Consider the following 19160-nt stretch of genomic DNA (forward strand, 5'->3'; position numbering starts at 1 on the left):
TGTGGATGGCGTTGCTTTCTATTATATATTTTTTTCCCTTTTAGTGACTCGTCGGACGCACACGCTGTCCGCACCTCCCCCAATCAGCGTTTTTTGAGCTCTGCCACGCGCCGCGTTCAAGCTCCCTCTTCCGGAGTACTCCTGCTTAATGGAGAAACGTGCGCTACAACGGAGACGCAGAACAGCAGCGAGAACACATTCTGTTGTGCTAACCGGTTTCCACGCCAAAGCCAGGTCTGTATGTTTTGTGCATGCCTGATACGGCCCAACCCTCCCATTCAACTCTCACGCCCCTCCCTCCTCCTCCTCCTCCTCCCTTGCATTTCGTCTCCTACTCCGATGTGTGTGTGGGGGGGAGTGTGCGTGGGCTGCACCTACGCGACATTGAATTGCTAATTGGCAAGCTGGTGAGCGGAGATACAGAAGAGGAGCAAGGAAAAGAAAACACGCTTCCACCTTTAGTTGCTGGCTGTTGGTTGTTTGCGTTTCTGTGTTTGCTTTGTATTCTGTTCTGACGCTTCGACATACACAGAGAAGAAAGGATGTCTTTTCTCTTCCAGCTATTTGTCAGCCTAGGACTGCCGCTCATCGCTTTCCTGCTCTACGACCGCCTTGCTGCGCGAATGGGACCTGCGGAGGGGGTTAAAGCCACTACCACTACTACTACTACGATCACCACCACTACCACCACGGTGCCCGAGCCGAATGCCGCGTCGAAGACACACGGCGCGGATGCGGCTGCGTTCGACCAGCAGGTGCAAGCGGAGCTGGCGAAGTTGCAAGACCACAAGAAGACGTCAACGGATCCCATGAAGGCGTCGTCAGCGCCTTCTGCTGCTGCTGAAGTCAGCAAAGCTGCCAAGGACAAGAAAGTGCCGGCAGCCATCCTCATTGCCTACGCGTCGCAGTCGCAGAACTCGCTGGCCCTCGCCCACAAGCTTTTCTCGCAGCTCTCCGCGCACCTTCACACGTCATCCCAGAGCAACAGCGACGATGCAGATCCTACTGCGGTGCTCCCTGAAGTGCGCGTGCTCGAGATGCGGGAAGAACAGGAAGAAGACGACAACGGCAGCAGCGGCGGCGCACCGCGCGATGACGCAGCGAGCCGCGTGAAGAGCTCGAACGTGTGCCGCGTCGACACCTTGTTGGACCCCAACCACTACGCCCTGACCATCTTTATTACGAGCACCTACACGGATGGCTTGGCTCCGCCACGCTCGCAGGCCTTTGAGGCGATGCTGAAGGACGCGTTTGAGGACCACCGCATCCCCCGCAACACCCTCAGCCAGAAGCGCTTCGCCGTCTTCGGCCTCGGCGACGTCGCCTACGGCGAGGAGCGCTTCAACACCTTCGCAAAGCACCTGCACGAGTGGTGTCGCGGCCTCGGTGCGCCGGCCTTCGTGGTACCGCCGGTGTACGCGACGGACAACAAGACACAGACGCTCTTCCGCGTGTTCTCGACGGCGCTGCTGAAGTGGGTGAATCGCGCCACGTTCCACGCCGACGGCACGGTGACGGTGAGGAAGAAGACGGATGCTGCGGCGTCATCCATTGCAGGCGGGGGCATCGCCGCACGTGGGCGGAGGTCGAAGAAAGCGGCGGGTGCGACAGACGGTGGGTGTGCGTGTCGGGCGGCGAACATCGCCAGCGGCGGTGGTGGTGGTGATGGCGGTGAAGAGGGCGGTGACGGATCAGTCAACGGATGCTGCCAAGGAAGCAGAGGCAGCGGTGCGGGTCAGGTGGAGGTGAAGTGTGAGGTGGAGGAGGGAGAAGAAGGCTCCGCGGACGAGGACGCGTCGAGCAGCGTGGGAGAGCAGGAGAGCGACGACATGGATGATGTTGAGGATCTCGTGTGGGACGGCACGGACGACGCAGACTTCGATGCGACGCAGGACCCAAACGAGCTGCCCGAACTGCTCTACCCGAAGCTGCGGCAGAACCTCGAGAAGCAGGGCTACCGCCTCATCGGCAGCCACTCCGGCGTGAAGCTGTGCCGCTGGACCAAGTCCATGCTGCGCGGCCGCGGCGGGTGCTACAAGCACACCTTCTACGACATCAACTCGTCCCAGTGTATGGAGATGACGCCGAGCCTCGCCTGCGCGAACAAGTGCGTCTTCTGCTGGCGGCACCACACCAACCCCATCTCACGTCATTTCCGCTGGAAGCAGGACCCGCCGGAGCTGCTGATCGCGCAGGGGATGGCCGGACACTACCAGATGATCAAGCAGATGCGCGGGGTGCCCGGGGTGACGCCGGAGCGGCTGGCGACGGCCATGCAGATTCGTCACTGCGCCCTCTCGCTGGTGGGCGAGCCGATCATGTACCCGCAGATCAACGGCTTCTGCGACCTGCTGCACGCACACCACATCTCGTCTTTCATGGTGACAAACGCGCAGTTCCCGGAGCAGCTGCGTGACCTGAAGCCCGTCGTGCAGCTGTACCTGTCCATTGATGCGCCGACGCCCGATGAGCTGAAGCGGATCGACCGCCCCCTCTTCGAAGACTACTGGGACCGCTGCCTGAGTTGCGTGAAGGAGCTCGCGAGGAAGCCGCAGCGCACCGTCTTTCGGCTCACGCTAGTGAATCTGTATAACACCGACAACGTGAAGGCCTACGCGGATTTGGTCGCGATGGGTCAGCCGGACTTCATTGAGGTGAAGGGTGTCACCTACTGTGGCACAAGCACGAGCAGCACCCTCACCATGAAAGACAACGTACCACGGCACGACGAGGTCATCGGCTTCTGCAAGGCGTTGTGCGAGGAGATGGCGCGACGTAATCCGCATTACACCACGCCGCAGATGCACGCTGCACCGCCGAAGCAGGAGAAGCAGGAGCAGGAGGATTTTGTGATGCGTGAGGACGACGTGGACGACGTGATTGTGATCCCGCCAGAGGAGCGTGACCGTCCCTACCACATTGCGTGCGAGCACGAGCACAGCTGCTGCGTGCTCATCGCGCTCGACAAGTTCTTCTTCGACCACCACTGGCACACCTGGATCAACTACGAGAGGTTCTACGAGCTGATCGAGTCCGGGCGCAGGGACTTCACCTCGCTCGACTACGCGGCTGTCACGCCGACGTGGGCGACGTACAAGTCGAAGGAGAAGGGATTTGATCCAGAGCAGACGCGTGTGGCCGGCAAGAAGGCGCGGCCCACGGCAGCTGCTGCCGTGTGAGGGCCCTTCGCTGAACACGAAGAAGAGAAGCGGCAACTACGAAACGGCAGCACTTCGTGTACGTTTCTGGTTTTTTATTATTTTCTTTCATTATTACGCGTTTGATCTTTGCTGGCGTCTTCTACGCGTATGTTGTTGATGCTGTCGCCGTTTTTCATCTGCTTCCTGATTAAAGTAATTAAAAGGAGAAAAAAAAACCTTAATGGAACCGTTGTGTTCCCTGACGACCGTCTTAAACTGCCTTATCACGCTTACGTCCTTCTTAGTATCGATTATTCTGGTTTTTTTTTGGAGGGGGGTTCCGCCGCTCAAAGTCTGCGGTGTCTTGCGTGCTCGCCCCCTTGCTCCTCGTTCATTTGAGCGGATTTATATATGTATGCTTTTGTTTCATTCATATTACCAAAGGAATCTCAGCTATGTCACACGGAGAGGGGAGACGCCCCGGGTTAAACTGCTTTCGTAAGAAACTTTTTTACTGTTTCTTTCTCTGTTCCTTCGCCACTACACTGCAATCGTTAAGCTGTAACGCGTCTCCACGTAAACCAATGCTTGGACGTTTTAATTACCCTCTGTTCTTTCTTTTGGTTTTTTTAAATAAAATGTAAAAGCTAATAACGAAACAATCAGCAAGAAGCGTTTTAAAACGAAAAAGAAGAAGCAAGTGAAACTGCTGGAGCTGCGACGAGGTTGCTTTCACACTGTGGTGGCATCCCTCGCACTCGAACAAGGGAAAGGGAGGAGAGGGGAGGGAGGGAGGAGGAGGAGGAGTTTGAAATGTACATACATATATATATGTAGCTCCCTCTCTCTCGCGCGCGTTCTCTCTCTCGTTGTCCCGCCGCCGCTCAACTCCGTTACGTGGGTCACGTAAACCTCCCCCGCCGCCCTTCGATCTTTGCCGCACCCGATGCGTCCATAACGAAGGAGAAGAAGAAGGAAGGTAAAAGGATCTCTTCGTGTTTGGAAAACAAAAAAGAAAGAGATCCACTTTCACACCTTTTACATCCCTCCCTTTCTCTCCTCTTTAATTTTATTATTATTATTACTGTTTATTGTGTTTTCTTTACTTGCAGTGTACCCGTACTGTGTTATCTTGATTTGTCATGTGGTTATGAGCCACGCAACTACGCGCTCACACACGTTCACCCGGCATAAAAGATTGAATGAAAAACCCGTTATTAATCAAATAATAAAGAAAAGGAGAACGGGTCTCATTTGACGTCCTCGTGTGCTCCCGCAGTTTTTTGTATTCCTGTCTCTCCTGTGGTTTTTTTTTTGTTGTTGAAAGCGTCGTTGTTCTGTGCTGCTGCTCGGCTGCTACCGCTCCTATTTATCTTCTCTTCTATTCTCCCCTTCCGTTTCTTTTTTCTTCTCTCTTTCTTTCTGTTGATCGTCCTCTGGCTCGTTTGAGCGGGAGACCTTGCCCTTCGTTGTTCTTTGCTTTCCTCTTTTCTTTCCCTTTACCCTGTGTGCCTTGTGTGTGTGTGAGTGAGTGTATCTGGAAAGTTATTTTTGTTGTTTTTTTCCGCTCTTTCTATGTAAACCATTTTTTGTGTTTTACTCCGCTTCAGTGCCATCTTCCTTGTCTTTTTGGTTTCACGTTTGCGCATACGCTCACATACACATGTATACATCTTTTACTCTTTCTTTCATCTTCTTGTATACATCCCCGCGGTCTTCCGCACGAGTTCGGGTTCTATCCTCGTCAGCTCATCTTCTCAACTCGTTGTTGTTGTTGTTGTTGTTGTTGTTGTTGTGTGTGTGTGTGTGGTTTCATCCGCCTTTTCCAGTCGGTTGTGTCTCCACCTTCATTTACCTTTCAATTATTTGGATATTCTTGGTGACTTCTTTTTTTTTCGACCTGGCATTACTTTCTTTCCTTCTCTCCTTCTTTGGGAGCTGTTCTTCTTCACATATAAATGGGAAGTACCACGTTGCCGATCCGCGTGTGTGAGTGTGTTAGAGGAAAGTCTGCTGACTGATCGAGGCTGGGTGCCATCACATTTTCTTTTTCCTTTTGAATCATTACTCTGTCGTGGCCCGCTCGTTGTCTCGCGCGCCCAACGCCTTTCTCTTCACAGCTCCTGCTAAGACATTTATTTAGGAGGGAGAGGGGAGGAGTTATTGATTATTCTATTATTATTACTATTATTATATATCGCCCTCTCCGATCATCACCGCGCCTTCAGACACCCCGTCGTTGACTCTGCCGTTGCTGCCGTAGAGAAGCTGTTTCTTTTCTTTCCTTTGCTGGGTCATCTTTGGCTTGCAGCGTGTGCGGGCGTCGTGAGTACCCCGTAAAAACCAGCCAAAAGAAATAAATACGAGCACGCACGAAAACAGATAAAGTCATCGCCTCGCCGCACCGCCCCCCGGTGAAGGATATAGAGAGAGCGAGGGAAAAGACAAAGCCTTTTCCTTCGCATGAATCGACGACGACGACCGCAGTCAAGCGCTCTCCTGCTGACAACGCCGCAGCCCACGCACGCCGGCGATGATGGCGGCGACGGCCGCGACGACTCCCCCTTCGCCGCCTTCGTGTTCCCCATGCCCGCCGTCAAGAAGAACGCGCCACGGACGGGGCCCGGCGAGCCGAAGCGCGCGGGTCCGCACGGCAGCAAACGCAGCAACCCGTCATCAGCCGTCTGCACTCCGTTCACTCGTAGTCGTTTGGCCACGAAAGGGGCACGAGGTCGGCCTTCGCCGCCGTCACCGCCGCCGCTGCCGGGGTGGCAGCCACCGCACGGTCTTGCGCCTGAGCCGGCTGCGAAGTCTCTCCCCACCCCCGCACCGCCCGAGCCCGTCCGCGTGCCTCGCCTGTCCTCCGGTGAGCTTTCTCGCCCCAGCGCAGGCGGCAGCAACCACACTAATAATAGTAGTAGTAGCGGCGACAACGACACACATGCGAATGCCGGCGGTGGTGGTGCCAATAGCGGCAGCAACAACAGCGGTGCGGTCGCGCAGGCGGCGCCACGGTCTTCGCTTAAAAAGGCGGTCACCGCGGCAATGTCGTGGTGGTCATCGGCGTTGTCACCACGAACGGCGGAGGCCGCCAAGCCAAGCAACGTCGGAGTGGACTCCAAGCCGCCCGCCGTCCTGGCATCCACCACCGCGATCGCCACGGAGGAGACCGCAGACCAAGTGCTGCCATCCCTTTCCTCAGCCCTGCCTTTACACGCTACTTCCAATGCGAACGACAACGACCCCAACGGTGACATCGACCTACAAGGCGATGTGTCGGTGGAGTGGCTGAGCCTCGGGGGTCATCAGGCGTCTTTCTGCAATTTGGAAAGCCCACGCGACGCCACTTTTCTTGCCGACCTCGGCGTGTTTCGCGAGGGGGTAGATTGGGAGCAGGTGGATGCCGACCCGCGGGAGCTGCTTCACCAGCGCAACATGCCGGTGGCGCCGGTCATCACGTGTCCGCCAGCCAAGTCCAACGACGAGACAGGTCTAAACAGGACGAGAAATACCATCACCCCAGAGCAGCCGTCCTTTCTGCTTCAGCAGGAAGCTGTTGCTGAAACTGTCGCTGATGCCGCTGCCGCACCTGACGTGGTCACGACGGAGAAAGTGAAGGAAAGCGCAGAAGATGACCCTCCAGCTGCCCCAGCGATACTCAAGGAAGGCGAAGCCAACATCTTTGTGGCGGTCCGTCTACGCCCTTGCAGTAGCGAAGCGTGTGGATCCAGGAGAACATCCTCTTCCTCTGCCGCCGCCGCTGCCGCTGCTGCTGGTGGTGGTGGTGTTGGCGCGTCCGGTAACAGCGACGCCAGCTGCGTGCACGCAGATGCCCGGCGCGGCTTTGTGGATTGCAGCACCCCCGCACCAGCGAGCCTTCTCGGGGGCGGCATCGGCAGTAATGGTACTGCTGCTTTTGCACTCGCACCCTCTGCGGGTGCCGGCACTGTTGCTGCCATGGCGAGCCTGGAGAAGTCCGACCCGGCGGCAGGCAAACGCACACGCACTCTTCGCTTCTTCTTCGACCACATCCTCGACGAGCGCGTCACCCAACGAGACGTGATGGAGCACATCGGCCAGCGCGCGGTGGCGCACGTGCTGGCCGGCTACCACGGCACGGTGATGTGCTACGGGCAGAGTGGCAGCGGCAAAACCTACACCATTGTCGGCCCAAACGGCGGCAGATTGGCGAAGAAGGCGCTGCGATGGCGGGGGCCGTCAACACCGTCGGAGACCGCGCCGGCGCCGGAGGGCGAGGGCGAGTCTTCCCCCGCGCAGCCGTGCAGCGAGGGCGTGCAGATTGCGTCGGAGGTCGGCTTGCTGCCGCGCATGCTTCTCGCGCTCTTCCGCGGATTGGAGGCCCAGCGCGTGGAGAGCGACAAGGACGGCGCGGAGAGCCCCGGGGACACGCGCGGGCCGCCTGCCTCGTGGAGGGTCACCTTCAGTGCGCTGGAGCTGTACAACGAGGAGCTGCGTGATTTGCTGCCGCACGCCGTGGACGCCAAGCGGGCTACGCAGACGTCGAACACCGCAAAGGCGGTGAGGAGGAACAAGGCGGAGGACGCACCGCTTAACGGTGTTGGAAGCAGCAACAGAGGAGAAGATGGCGAAGACACAGCAGGAGAAGGAGAAGAAGAAGGTGGGGTGAAGACCGCGACGACGGCGTTGGCGGGGAAGCGGCGGAGACGGGCGGGTCTGCCGAACGGTAGCCCGGCAACAATACGCAGCGGAGAGGCAGCGACGTCGGCGGGCTTCCTTGTCTACCCCGGTTTGTTGACCTCTACGAAGGGAGGCACCAGCAAGACGAGACCGCACCACACACACTGTTGGAACGAGGAAGACCTGGATGTGCTCAACGCGGTCTCGTCATCGGACGATGAGAGTGAAGCGGCAGACGGAGAGGAATACGATGACAGCGGAAGTGAAGGCACGAGCCGCAATAGCAGCAGCGAGAAGCGGACAGGCATGACCAGTACTGCCGCCGAACACGCGCGTCAGCAGCGTGATGTGCAAGATGGTCCGGAGCCCGAACCGTCACGCCCAACGACGAACGGCGAGGCAGACGCACCAGGGAGCGTGAGCGGTCGTGAGACGATCGGCCAGCTCACCTCCGTCTCGCCATCGCCGCCGCGGAGGAGCGACGACAGTAATGGCAGTGGCGGCGGTGACGCCGTAGCGGCTGCGCCGGGGCTTGCTCCCGCGAAGAAACGCGCGGTGGTGGTGGTGGACTTGAAGGCGAACAACTACATTAGCGGCGACAACACAAAAGCGAAGTCAAGCACTGCGTTGAGGACCCGCATCGCACGTCGACTGCCCAATTCGACCGCCTCCAAGTCCCCCTCGCCGCTGCAAAAGCTGCCCGTGAAAGGCAGCAACGGCGGCCTCAGTGCTGGTAGTCCCACGGGGAGTCGGCCCGGCCCACGCACCCCCACCATCATCCACAAGGCTGTCGCGAACCGCCGTCGCAACAGAAGCGCCAGCAACAACAGCGCGGGCCCGCTGGTCATCCGACAGGGACAGCCCCCCGCGTCTCCCACCGTGAACGCCTCGACCGCCGCTGCCGCCGCAGCATCCTTTGCATACCCGACCACGAGCAGTGTGCGTTCCACGTCAGCCAAACCGCACACCGTCACCCGACCTCCACCACGCCGCCGTCGCGCCGTGCGCAGCGCAGAGGGCGCCGTCTACATCGAAGGCCTCCGCGAGCACCCCATTCGAGACCTGCACGAGGCGATGCGCGCGGTGCGGCGGGCCCTGCATCACCGGCAGATGGCCAGCACCGAGCTGAACAGCGACAGCAGTCGCGCCCACACGTTCTTCTTCATTCACGTCGAGCAGCGACAGCAGTCGCGGCGCGGCAGCGGCGGGGTTGGCGGTCACGACGACGCCGCGTCCGGGAAAACAGCAGACAGCCGTGCCGGTAAGCTCGTCTTCGGTGTCCGCCGCTCCACGCTGACGCTGGTGGATCTGGCCGGGTCTGAGCGGGTGAGCCACACGGGCGCCCACGGTCTGCGGCTGACCGAGGCCCAAAGCATCAACCTCTCCCTCTCCGCACTGGGCAACGTCATGCGCGTATTAAGCTCCGCTGCGTCGTTGGCCGCCGCAACCGCAACGGCGGGGGGCATCGAGACCCACATCCCGTACCGCGACAGCAAACTCACTCGCCTTTTGCAGAGCAGCCTCGGCGGCAACGCGATAACCTTCCTGCTGTGCAACGTGTCGCCCGATCATCGCGATGCCGCGGAGACGATGTCGACGCTGCGCTTCGCGAAGCTGTCCAAGACGGTGAAGAACAAAGCGAAGCTGAACGAAAGCATCGCCGTGGAGGACGACGCCGTAGCGAGGAACGGGAAAACCAGCAAGGCAGTCGCGGCATTGGTGGAGAGCTGCAAGAAGGAGCAGCAAGCTGCCTTGGCGGCGGTGCTGGCGGCGGAGTCGAAGATGAACCAGCTCGTTGCGGATGCCGCCCTCATGCAAAGTCGGATGCAGCAGATGGCCACCTACACGTGGTGGTTGGAGGAGCAGCTCGGCCACTTCGCGAGTGCGCGTGACGGCGGTAGCGGAGCTATACGTAGCGGTAGTAGTGGAGATGAGCCGCCCGCTCGATACCCCGGCGTCACCGTTGCTGCCACGGCAGCGGCACCGACCTCGCTGATGCGCCCAACGGGTGACGTGTGCAGTGGCGAAGGCGACAGCAGTGTGGGGCCGCTAAGTGATACGGAGCGGGTGGTGGTGGGCGGCGGCGGCGGTGGCGACGGTGCCGCGCTGCTGGACGACGGGCGCGCCGCGGAGAAGCTGTCGGACAGTTCATCGTGGTGGCGTCTCTCTCCTCGCCCGTCCTCCCCACCCCCAACAATACCAACGACAACAGCAGCAGCAGCCTCCGGCGTGGAGGATGGAAATCGCGGAGGTCCTGGCGGCGACGTGGTGAAAAGTACTATCATTACTGCTGCTGCTGCTGCGTCGCTGCGTACCTCCTTGTCATCTCCGTTTACGCAGTACTGGCAGAGTCCGCCGGTGCGGGCGTTTTTTGCGCCGTCGTATTCGCTGAGGAAGCGTCAGCGCACGATGCAGCAGCGGTTGATCGCGGCGGCGGCAGTGGCCGGGCTGACCTACTCGCCTGCCCTCCCACCACCACTGACGTCTGAGGAGGATGCGCAGGCGACAGGGGCGCAAGCGGCGTCGTCGCAGACTCCTGTCTCATGGTCAGCACCCTTAGCTTTTCTCGCTACTTTAACGGGGGGCGGAAGAGGAACGGAGAGGATCAGCTCCTCCACTGCTGCGCCGACCTGTACGACGATTCCATTAGCATCCGTGCCGGAGGGTTTCCGTGCGCACGAGGATGAGCAGCAGCGTCTGACCGACCCCAGCACGAACGCGCAACTGCACAACACTCTCAACAGCAGCGCCGTCTTTGTGTCGGCGAGCTCGTTGGCGGGGATGAACTCGCCATCTTCGAGCACCCTGACCGATGCGCTGCCGACGCAGTCGCAGCAATCCTTCCAGTTAACTTCGCCCCTCACGACGCTTCCCTCCATGGTTCCATCTGCTGCGGTCTCCACTTTGCCGCAGCGGCAGCATCAACAACCGTCGTGGTCTTCGCCCGTCTCGAACTTCGCCGCTGCGTTTGCGGAGGAGCGCCGCATCCGTGCGACAGTGCAAGGGCGGCTGGGCGAGGTGGAGCAGCAAAACCTCTTCCTACGCCTGCTGCTGTCCTCTCTGCAGCAGCAGCAGCAGAAACGAGAGGAGAGCAGAGAGGACCCTGCCACCGACGCCGTCGAGAGCCGGTCTGCAGACGCGTCAACGGCGACGGGCGTCGCGAATGATCGGCCAAGTGTGCTGCTGATGTCGCCGTCGTGCAACGCCACTGCCTCGCCACAGCCGCTTCCGCCCCTTCAGTGGCCGCCGCATTACAGCCGCGTGTCTGGCGCGGCCGCACTGGACACGTTTGTCGCACGATGCGGCTTTTTGCCGCTGGAAGCAGTCGCTGCGGGGGCCGCCTTCACGCTGCCCGCCACGCAAGCCCCCTCCCCACCACCTCATTTAGCCACTCCAGCGGACGCACCGTTGCCGCACAGAATCACCGTGGATCCCTTGTCGGTGCACGCGCTGCGCGAAGGCAGTGCGGCTCGGGAGGTCTCTCCATGGAACGACCGCGTCCGAGCCACCGCGGGACATAACAGCAGTAGTAATCAGAATGCGGAGAGTCATGAGGAAGAGGAGGAACAGAGCGCTGAGGGTGTCTTCTCCAGCGCCTCCTCCTCCTCCGTCTCCTCTGTGCTGGCCGTTGTCAACGCGTCCATGAACGCGCTGCGTGGTGAACTCCCACTGATTAGTACCCCTGTGCGGCCCACAACGAGCAGTATCTACTGCGGCCGCGGCAGCAGCTCTCTGCGTCGCTCGCGGGCAATGGACTCACCGGACTCGCCGGACGCGTCGCCTGGGTGGGGGCAGCAGCTGCTGGACAGCGTTCGCACCACGGTGGAGACGGTGCGGGCCATGAGCCTGCACGAGACCTTCTACGACCCCGAGGACATCAACGCCTCGGCGTGAGATGCATCCAAAAAGGGGGCGGAAGGGGCTCAACGAAACTGTGAGCGTGTGTGGGATTGTGTAAGGGTGCACGGCTGAGTGAAGGGTGGGACACACCCTACTCGTACTCCCCCTCCCCCTTAACGTGAAGACCTCCGTGTTTGTGGGATTCTTCTTTTTTCCGAGTGGGACTTCAGATGATGAAGAGTATTATTATTATTATTATTATTACTTGCTTGCTTGTTTGTTGGTGATGGTGTTTCTGTGTGTATTTAGCCTCCTTTTCCCCGCCTGTTCCGCTCCTTTCTGTTTGTTTTCTTTTTTTTTCCTTCTCGCTATCAACCGCGTGTACCCCCGTGTGCCCGTGCGCGTTGGTTTCGCCGGCGGCGGGGAGCTGAACGCTATCCTCTTTAGACTTGGAGTTATAAATACGCACACACATATATTAGTTTTATTATTATTAGTATTCTCCGTTTCGTCATACGTGTGTGTGTGTGTGTGTGTGCGTGTCTTTCCTCTCTCCCTCCCCCCCCCCCCCCACACACACCGTATCATCAAAATGTATATCATCTACTCGCGTTGATGCGCTGATGCGATCAACCGTCTTCATCTGTCGATCGTAACCATGAATTTATTTCATGAACCGTATTCATAGTGCGTCCCCCCGCAACGGAAGCAATCTACGCTCGCATGGAGGGCGGTGGTCGTCACTGCCGGAGAGGACCGTCCCCGCAGATCCCCTTTTTATATATATATATGTTTTTTGGGGGTGTTGTTGTTGCCAACGCGCGGCTTCGTCGCTACCCGCATCGATGATGCACGTCTTCTTCTTTCGAAATACACGCACGCCACTCCTCTCCTCTTTTATCCGTCCACCCTCTCTTTCCCTCGGGAAACAAGGAAAAACGGCTACCGTGATACGCTTGCGACAATCCGATTTACGTGTTCGCCGACGCACGCACGCGAAGCCCTTTCCTGAGAGAAAACACACAGACATAACAGTAATAAGAAGAGAGAGAGAGAGACCGCTCGCTTCGAACGTCACGACGACGCGACTTGTTTGCTGTCCAAGCATTTCCCGCTTTCCGTGTGGCGCACGTCATTCTACCTCTTCCTTCGTCGCGTCTCTGCGCACCTCACACGCACACACACACACACACACACTTTATTTTCAATCCCTTCTAAACACTTTCCATTTAGACCTCAATTATCATTCTATTACTTGACTATATATAATCACCTTAGATCGTGTCAACGAACAGAGGAGTCCGCAAAGGATAAAATCACTGTTTTATCGGACTTTCTCTCTCTTCTGGTCACCGCATGATGTCACATCGCGCAGTGGTCGCCGCATCGCCGTCCGTCGCCGCGGACAGCACGCAGGGGGCAGCGCCCCACGCCCCCCTTCCCATGCCTCGGCATGCTTTTCAACCGGCAAAGTCGCCGTCACCGCCCGCATCGATCTGCCGCCGTCTCAGCTACGAGAGTGCGCAGACGCGCAGCAACACACGCGCCTCGTCTGCCTCCGCCTCGCGCTCACGTTCCACACCGCAACAGGCGCTACACGCCATGGTCGCCAGCAAGCAGGCGGTGATCCCTCCCCTTCCTCCTTCCCCTCCTCCTCCGTCCGTGCCCTCGAGAGCGCCGGGTGGTTGTGCAAGCCCCAGCAGCCCCCCGCCTGCCGCAGCGGGTGCTCCATACGGAAGGTGGAAGACAGGTGCAGACGCTACGCCGGAGGCTGTGCCGCACACCTCTGCGCCGTCATCTCCATCTCCTCCAGCGCCCACCGCAGCAGCCGTTGCAACAGCAGCAGCAGCGAAGCCGGCTGAAACAGGTGAGAGGAGGGTTGACAGCACGAGCTCCGTCAGCTGCCCTCCGCCGCATCACCACGACGCATCGCCCTTCTCGTGTGTCTTGACGAACGAGTCTCGCACCAGCGGCACCGCTGCGCGGGAGAGCAACGCCATCAGCACCTCTGGCGAGAAGTCGGCGGCCGCGAACTCATCCCCTGCTTCACCGCCGTCGCATCATGCTGTCCAGCTGCGTGCGCAGCGGGAGCACAAGATGATGAAGGGGATGGTCGCAGCACACCACGCAGCTCTGCCTGTCGCCGCCGCCTCCGCTTGCACACCGCCACATAAAACGCGGCCGCATCTACACGCGTTTTCGCCGGCGGTGGCGGTGGTGTCTGCTCACGCACCCCCGCATTCCTCCGCGGTTCGCGCGCCGCCCCACCGCAGCCGCGGCACCACTAACACTGTTGGTGGTAGTGGTGGTGGTGCCGCAAGGACATGCATACAGCCGACCCCGCGACTCGGCTCCGGTCTGACAGGGCAGTCGCCCTTCGCCGCCGATCAGCTGGCGATGCCTCGTCACCGCCTCTCCCCCGCTGCCGAAGTGTGCAATGCGCCACATAGCGGTCCTCCTCCTGCAGCAGCTACCGAGCAACCGCAGCGTCGAATGCCACCACTACCGCAGGTGCAGCTGGAACGACCCAGTGGGCTCTACCGGCACAACCACACTTCGTCTGCTGCCGCGTCGACGTCGCTTGCGGCCTCGCAGCTGCCGGGCGCGGCCGCCCCGCACGACCGCCTGTTGCCACCGCCACCGAAGTCGTCCTTCATTCGCACCTCGTCGTCGTCGTCGTCGGGTGCGAATGGGCCCCGTCGACGTACGCCGTCCGTGTCCGGCAGCGGCGCGGCATCGCCGTTCAAGCGGCGCTCCTCCTCCGCGACGGCGGTGTCGAGGAACGTGACGGGCGTTGCAGCGGCAGCGGCAGGGTCATCCGCCATGTCCGCGAGGTCAGCAGCGCGGCCCCGCTCCCGCACCCCGTCCACAGCCTTCACCTTCTACACCACACGCGGCGGAGACGCAAGTCGGCAAGCGCGTGGCGACGTCTCGTCGACTACGGCCGCAGGAGCAACAAATGCAACTGCCGCCGCTGCTGGTCGTCCGTCGCGTAGCAGCTCTGCCCCTTCGTTTCGTCGCACCGTGTCGGCGACAGCGGACGCAAATGTCGACGCGGCGATACCGTCGGCCATCCGCTCCTCCTCGATCGCGTCGCGCCGACAGCACGCACGCAGCGGCGCCGCACCATCCCTCCTCCCTTCATCTCCGCCGAGCAAAAGAACAGCAACAACCGCAACAACAGCAGCAGCAGCGGGGACGGCGGCGACCTCGCGCGATCGAACGGCCCGCACGCGGACGGCCACCGATGCTCGCACCTCTGCCACCACATCATCTGTCACAGCAGCAGCTTTGAACACTGGGCGCGCAGACGGCAGTGGATCGTCACGGTTCACTCGTGCGCCATCTTCCGTCTCGTCGGCGACCGCTACGCGTGCGTCGAGTCGTATGGGGGATCGGAGTGCACATGCAGGGTCCGCTGCCGCTGCTGCTACTGGTGCGCTCACCCGACGGGCGGCAGCAGCAAGTGGTGGTGGCGGCGGAGCTCGACCGATGATCAGCGCCAGGGAGGCACTGACGCAGCGAGCACGTCCTGTGGTGTCCACAGCGAAAAGCGCTGTCGCCGTGTCACGGCCATTCTCTGGCGCGTCGACCCGCCCTGTCCGCGCCCTCACGAACGGGACTTCCGCCCCTGCGCGCCGCGACACCGTCGGCGACAACCACAACACGGTGAGTGCGGCCCAGTCATCGCTGATCTCCATGGAGGAGAGTAAGGATTTTCTGCACGAGTTCCAGCGCATGAATCAGCGTGAACTCGCGCTCTTCGGAACGCTGTTGACAACGGTGGCCACTGAACGTCAGCAGAAGCAGCAGCAGCGGCAACAGCGCGCAGATGGTGGCGCTGCCGCGGCACGTGCAGTGCAAGCGGAGAAGAATGCGGCGCACATTACAGTTGAATCCGTCAGCGACATCTCCGTGTGGACGTGCAAACGACCCTCCCTTGAGACGCCGCCACCGCCGGCGGAGCAGACGGCGGACGCGGTGAAGGAGGCTGCTGCGGTTCCTCCCCCGACGAGCCCACAAGAGCCCGCGACGCAAAGCGACGGTGACACGGAAGTGGTGGTGCTGGTGCGCCGCTCACGCAGCAGTCACGCCGCCTCTTCCAAAGCGCCTTCTCCACCGCCGCCGCCGCAGCAGCAGCAACGCAGTGCATCGCCGGCCCCGAGTGCACCGACAAACGGGCACTCTGCGCCGCAGCATCCCGCTCCGGGATGTGAGAAGAACCACCGCACCACGTCGTGGCAGGGTAACGCTGACGCGTCCCTCTCTCCCACCTCCCCCTCTCCTACCTCCCCTCTGCCGCACGCAGAGCACGCACCGGCTGCCCAGCCGCACACGCGGACTATTATCGCAACGACGACCACCACCACGGCAGCGAAGCAGTTTTCAGCAAAGAATGGAAACGGGCAGCGGCGCGGCGGTGGCGGTCTTCAACCACGCAGCGCGAACGACGCGAACGTGCGGTCTGCCGGTGCTGCCGCTGCTTCTGCGGCGGCGGCGTTGGCGGCGGCTCCCACGGATCTGCTTGCGCATGTGCGGTTAGAGCCGCAAGGACAGCAACAACAGCGGCGGCAACGCAGCGTGATGAGCTACACAGACATGCGCAGCTACAGCCGCAGCGAGGACCGCACGGATCACCACGGCCCTGCCAGCCAACGCGACGGGTCTCCGTTCGCCGATCGTGAGTACTCCCCAGAGGGAGGAGAAGGCCGTGAAGCAGCAGCGATGACGCAGAAAGAGACGAGAACAGGTGCTCCGCCACCACTCATGGCGCTGCGGCGTGCGAAGGAGCTCGCGGCAGGGCAGGCGGCGGCGCTCGTGCAGCGTCAACGTGAGCGGCAACATCAACAGCAGTTGAAGGAGAGCGGAGAGGGGGACGGCGATGCGGCTGTTAGTTACACCTCTCCGTCAGCCTTTTCATCGTATGAGACGCCCAGCGGCAGTAGCGGGGGCCGGCCCAGCAGTGCCGTGGGGAGTGCGGTGAGCGACGTGGCCGAAGTGCGGATGTCGGCGGCGCAGTTGCAGCTCCTCGTCGGCGGCTCACGTAGTCAGCAAAACTGGGTGCGGTATCAGCAACTATAATCCAAAGACAGCAGTAAACCCGTTGCAGACCAAAAGGAAAACCTCTTTGCTGAATGCTTTTTGAGTTGATTTTGCAGGTATTGCGTTGATGCGACGAGAACAGGGGGAAAGTGTCTGCACGTTGCCCTCGTATGCGCTTTTCTTTTCCTTTTTTCTCTCTCTTGAAGGGAGATGCTGTTGCTTTGCTTTGCCCTTTTCAATCTACCGTACGAGAACGTTAATTGATTCTATTTTTTTTTGTGTGAAGAACGTTGTTGTTGTTCCGCCAGCCTGTAAAGAATTTTCTAGAAATAACGAACCCCTTCCTCTTCTTGGCCGGCTCTTCAACGGTTATTTAATTGATTCTATTGTTTTGTTTGGTTTTACATTATAGATGCACGATGTTGTTTTATCTTACTATGTCTGACATGATTTTGTTTTTACTATTTTTATTGTTATTGATTCTGTTGATGTTGGTGTAGACGATTCGATGCGCCACACCTCGATTTGTGCGTCGCGGCGAGGTAGCGCTCTGTGGTGTTGTATTGCGGTAATGATACCAAAGGTCTCTCTCTTTCTTTTTTCTTTTCTGTATGTGTTCTTAGATTGACGTCGTCGTTCATTTGCCGGCGATGTCGTTTTGCTTTCTTTGGGGTACTTTTGAGGAGCAAACTCGGAATCTCCAGCTTTACAGCGGCGTGATCACCACGGAATGTCTTGAGAAGGACGTACCCCTACCCCCCCCCCCCCACCAAAAAAAAAACGGTGTGGCCTCGCGTGTGTGTTAACCAGCAAGATGTGCGGTACAATGCATCGCGCTTTTATTTATTTATTTTTCTTCCACGGATGTGGTGGACCTGCGAACGCATCACGCGTGTTGTCGGTGTTGATTTACTCTGCAACCGCGTAAGCTTTTGCGGTGCGTCTCCGCTCCTACAAGCGTCCCCGTTCAAAGTCCTGGCATGTACACATAGGGAACCTCTCATGCTCTTCTCCGTCTGCCTCTGTCCTTCTCAATTCATCTTGCGGTCTAACGAAACGCGCGCTTCTCGGGAACGTTACCGTGCTCTGTCGATGTAAACTCGGTGTTCGTCGCCCCTTCTCCCTCCACCCCTTCGCGTAGAGAGAAGAGCGATCCCCAGCTGATCTTTTCGCGCTGTGCCTCCGTGTTCTACAACGGAGCACCACCACCCCTTCGCCCTTTCATTGCTTTTTCTTTTGTTCTATAAATATACACGCTACACAAACGAAGAATCCTTCTACGTAAGAACCAGACCCCACCCCCACCAAAAAAGAAAAATGCTGTCCAGCGTTCTTCGCCGCTCCGCCGCGGATGGCTCTGCCAAGGCCATCACGGCGATCCCCAGCATCGAGCGCGCGGGGGCCTACCTGCGCTTCAACACGCTGCGTATGCACCCGCACCACGAGCCGAACTTTCGCGCTCGGCCGGTCGGTTGGAAGGCGTGGAACAACCGTCAGTACATGGACCCCTGGGCACCCTTCGCCCTTACCACCCCCGTGCGCCACATCGATCGCCCCTTCGCGGGCATCTGGTTCGGCATGGGCCACTTCGCCCTGAAGAACTTCTTCGGCCCTCTGCATTGGAAGTTCTGGCTGCGTGTGTCCTTCCTCGGTGTAGCGGGTTGGTTGTACTCCCTTGCGACGTACGCCCTTCGTATGCACCGCAACGGCTGGGAGTGGAAGAACCGCGGCGCCGTGTTCTCGATGGAGTAAGAAAAGGGGGAAAATAAAGAGCCAGAACACTCACACCGGCGTCACGGTCCTTTCTTATCCGATGTTCCTCTATATATTAGTGAAGTATTCCGATTTGCATGTCCTCCTTTAATTTCATTTGTTTTTGTTTTTGTTTTCCGTAGTCGCACACACACACGCGCGTTGTTGTTGTTGTTGTTGTGGAGGACGATGCACCTGCATCTCCCTCCCCCTTCCCTCCCCCTCGGTGTTTGTGATTGCGCCGTACGTGCGAAGGAGTGGGCGAAATCACGAAGCGCAGGGGGGTGAGTGGAAGGCGGGTGCCCATCGCGGCGCAGCGCCACCTGAACATGTAAGTGAACGCAGCAGAGCCCCAGCAAGTGGAGAAGACAGGAAACGAAAGAGAGAAAGAGCAAGGGAGGTCTTCACGTCTGTTGTTGTAGCAAACAAGAACGTCTTCCGTGCCGCCGCATATATATATATATGTATGTATTGCTCTTCTCAGTTTCTCTGTTGTGTGTTGTGTGTTGTGTGTTCAGCTGTCGGGAAAACAGATATATTGCTATTATTATTAATAGGATTCATCTATTTCTAGTAATTGATTTCTCCTTCGGTTTTTGTTTTCTTTTCAAGGAACCGAAAGAGAACGTATCTTCTTTCGCGTCTCGTGACGTAGCACTAGTATTGATTTCTTCGTTTTGGTTTTTTTTCCCTATTGTGTGTTGTTGGTGTTGTGAGCAACCAAAT

At 59.1% G+C, this 19160-nt stretch overlaps 4 protein-coding genes across 12 annotated transcripts; all 4 read left to right on the top strand.

Moving 5' to 3' along the window:
• Positions 1-402: 402 nt before the first annotated feature.
• On the top strand, positions 403-3179 carry ABB37_04278 (hypothetical protein; the record flags this gene model as incomplete). Of its 2 annotated transcripts, none has more annotated exons than XM_015801895.1 (1): positions 403-3179. In XM_015801895.1, exon 1 carries the CDS (start codon positions 543-545, stop codon positions 3177-3179), a length of 2637 nt encoding a protein of 878 aa, XP_015659296.1. In that variant the 5' UTR covers positions 403-542. The 2 variants fall into 2 exon arrangements, with proteins under 2 accessions (XP_015659296.1, XP_015659297.1); XM_015801896.1 differs by having other exon boundaries at positions 422-3179.
• Positions 3180-4250: 1071 nt separating this feature from the next.
• On the top strand, positions 4251-11693 carry ABB37_04279 (Kinesin-like protein; the record flags this gene model as incomplete). The annotated part of the gene is made up of 1 exon (XM_015801897.1): positions 4251-11693. Exon 1 carries the CDS (start codon positions 5604-5606, stop codon positions 11691-11693), a length of 6090 nt encoding a protein of 2029 aa, XP_015659298.1. The 5' UTR covers positions 4251-5603.
• Positions 11694-12570: 877 nt separating this feature from the next.
• Positions 12571-16721, top strand: ABB37_04280 (hypothetical protein; the record flags this gene model as incomplete). Of its 2 annotated transcripts, none has more annotated exons than XM_015801898.1 (1): positions 12571-16721. In XM_015801898.1, the coding sequence occupies exon 1, from the start codon at positions 12996-12998 to the stop codon at positions 16719-16721; it is 3726 nt and encodes a 1241-aa protein (XP_015659299.1). In that variant the 5' UTR covers positions 12571-12995. The 2 variants fall into 2 exon arrangements, with proteins under 2 accessions (XP_015659299.1, XP_015659300.1); XM_015801899.1 differs by having other exon boundaries at positions 12639-16721.
• Positions 16722-17751: 1030 nt separating this feature from the next.
• ABB37_04281 (putative mitochondrial hypothetical protein) lies at positions 17752-18434 on the top strand (the record flags this gene model as incomplete). Of its 7 annotated transcripts, none has more annotated exons than XM_015801900.1 (1): positions 17752-18434. In XM_015801900.1, exon 1 carries the CDS (start codon positions 18000-18002, stop codon positions 18432-18434), a length of 435 nt encoding a protein of 144 aa, XP_015659301.1. In that variant the 5' UTR covers positions 17752-17999. The 7 variants fall into 7 exon arrangements, with proteins under 7 accessions (XP_015659301.1, XP_015659302.1, XP_015659303.1 ...); XM_015801901.1 differs by having other exon boundaries at positions 17785-18434; XM_015801902.1 differs by having other exon boundaries at positions 17822-18434.
• Between the last annotated feature and the right edge of the window lie 726 nt (positions 18435-19160).

Source organism: Leptomonas pyrrhocoris (assembly GCF_001293395.1).
Source record: "Leptomonas pyrrhocoris isolate H10 chromosome Unknown, whole genome shotgun sequence".
Lineage (NCBI taxonomy): Eukaryota > Euglenozoa > Kinetoplastea > Trypanosomatida > Trypanosomatidae > Leptomonas > Leptomonas pyrrhocoris.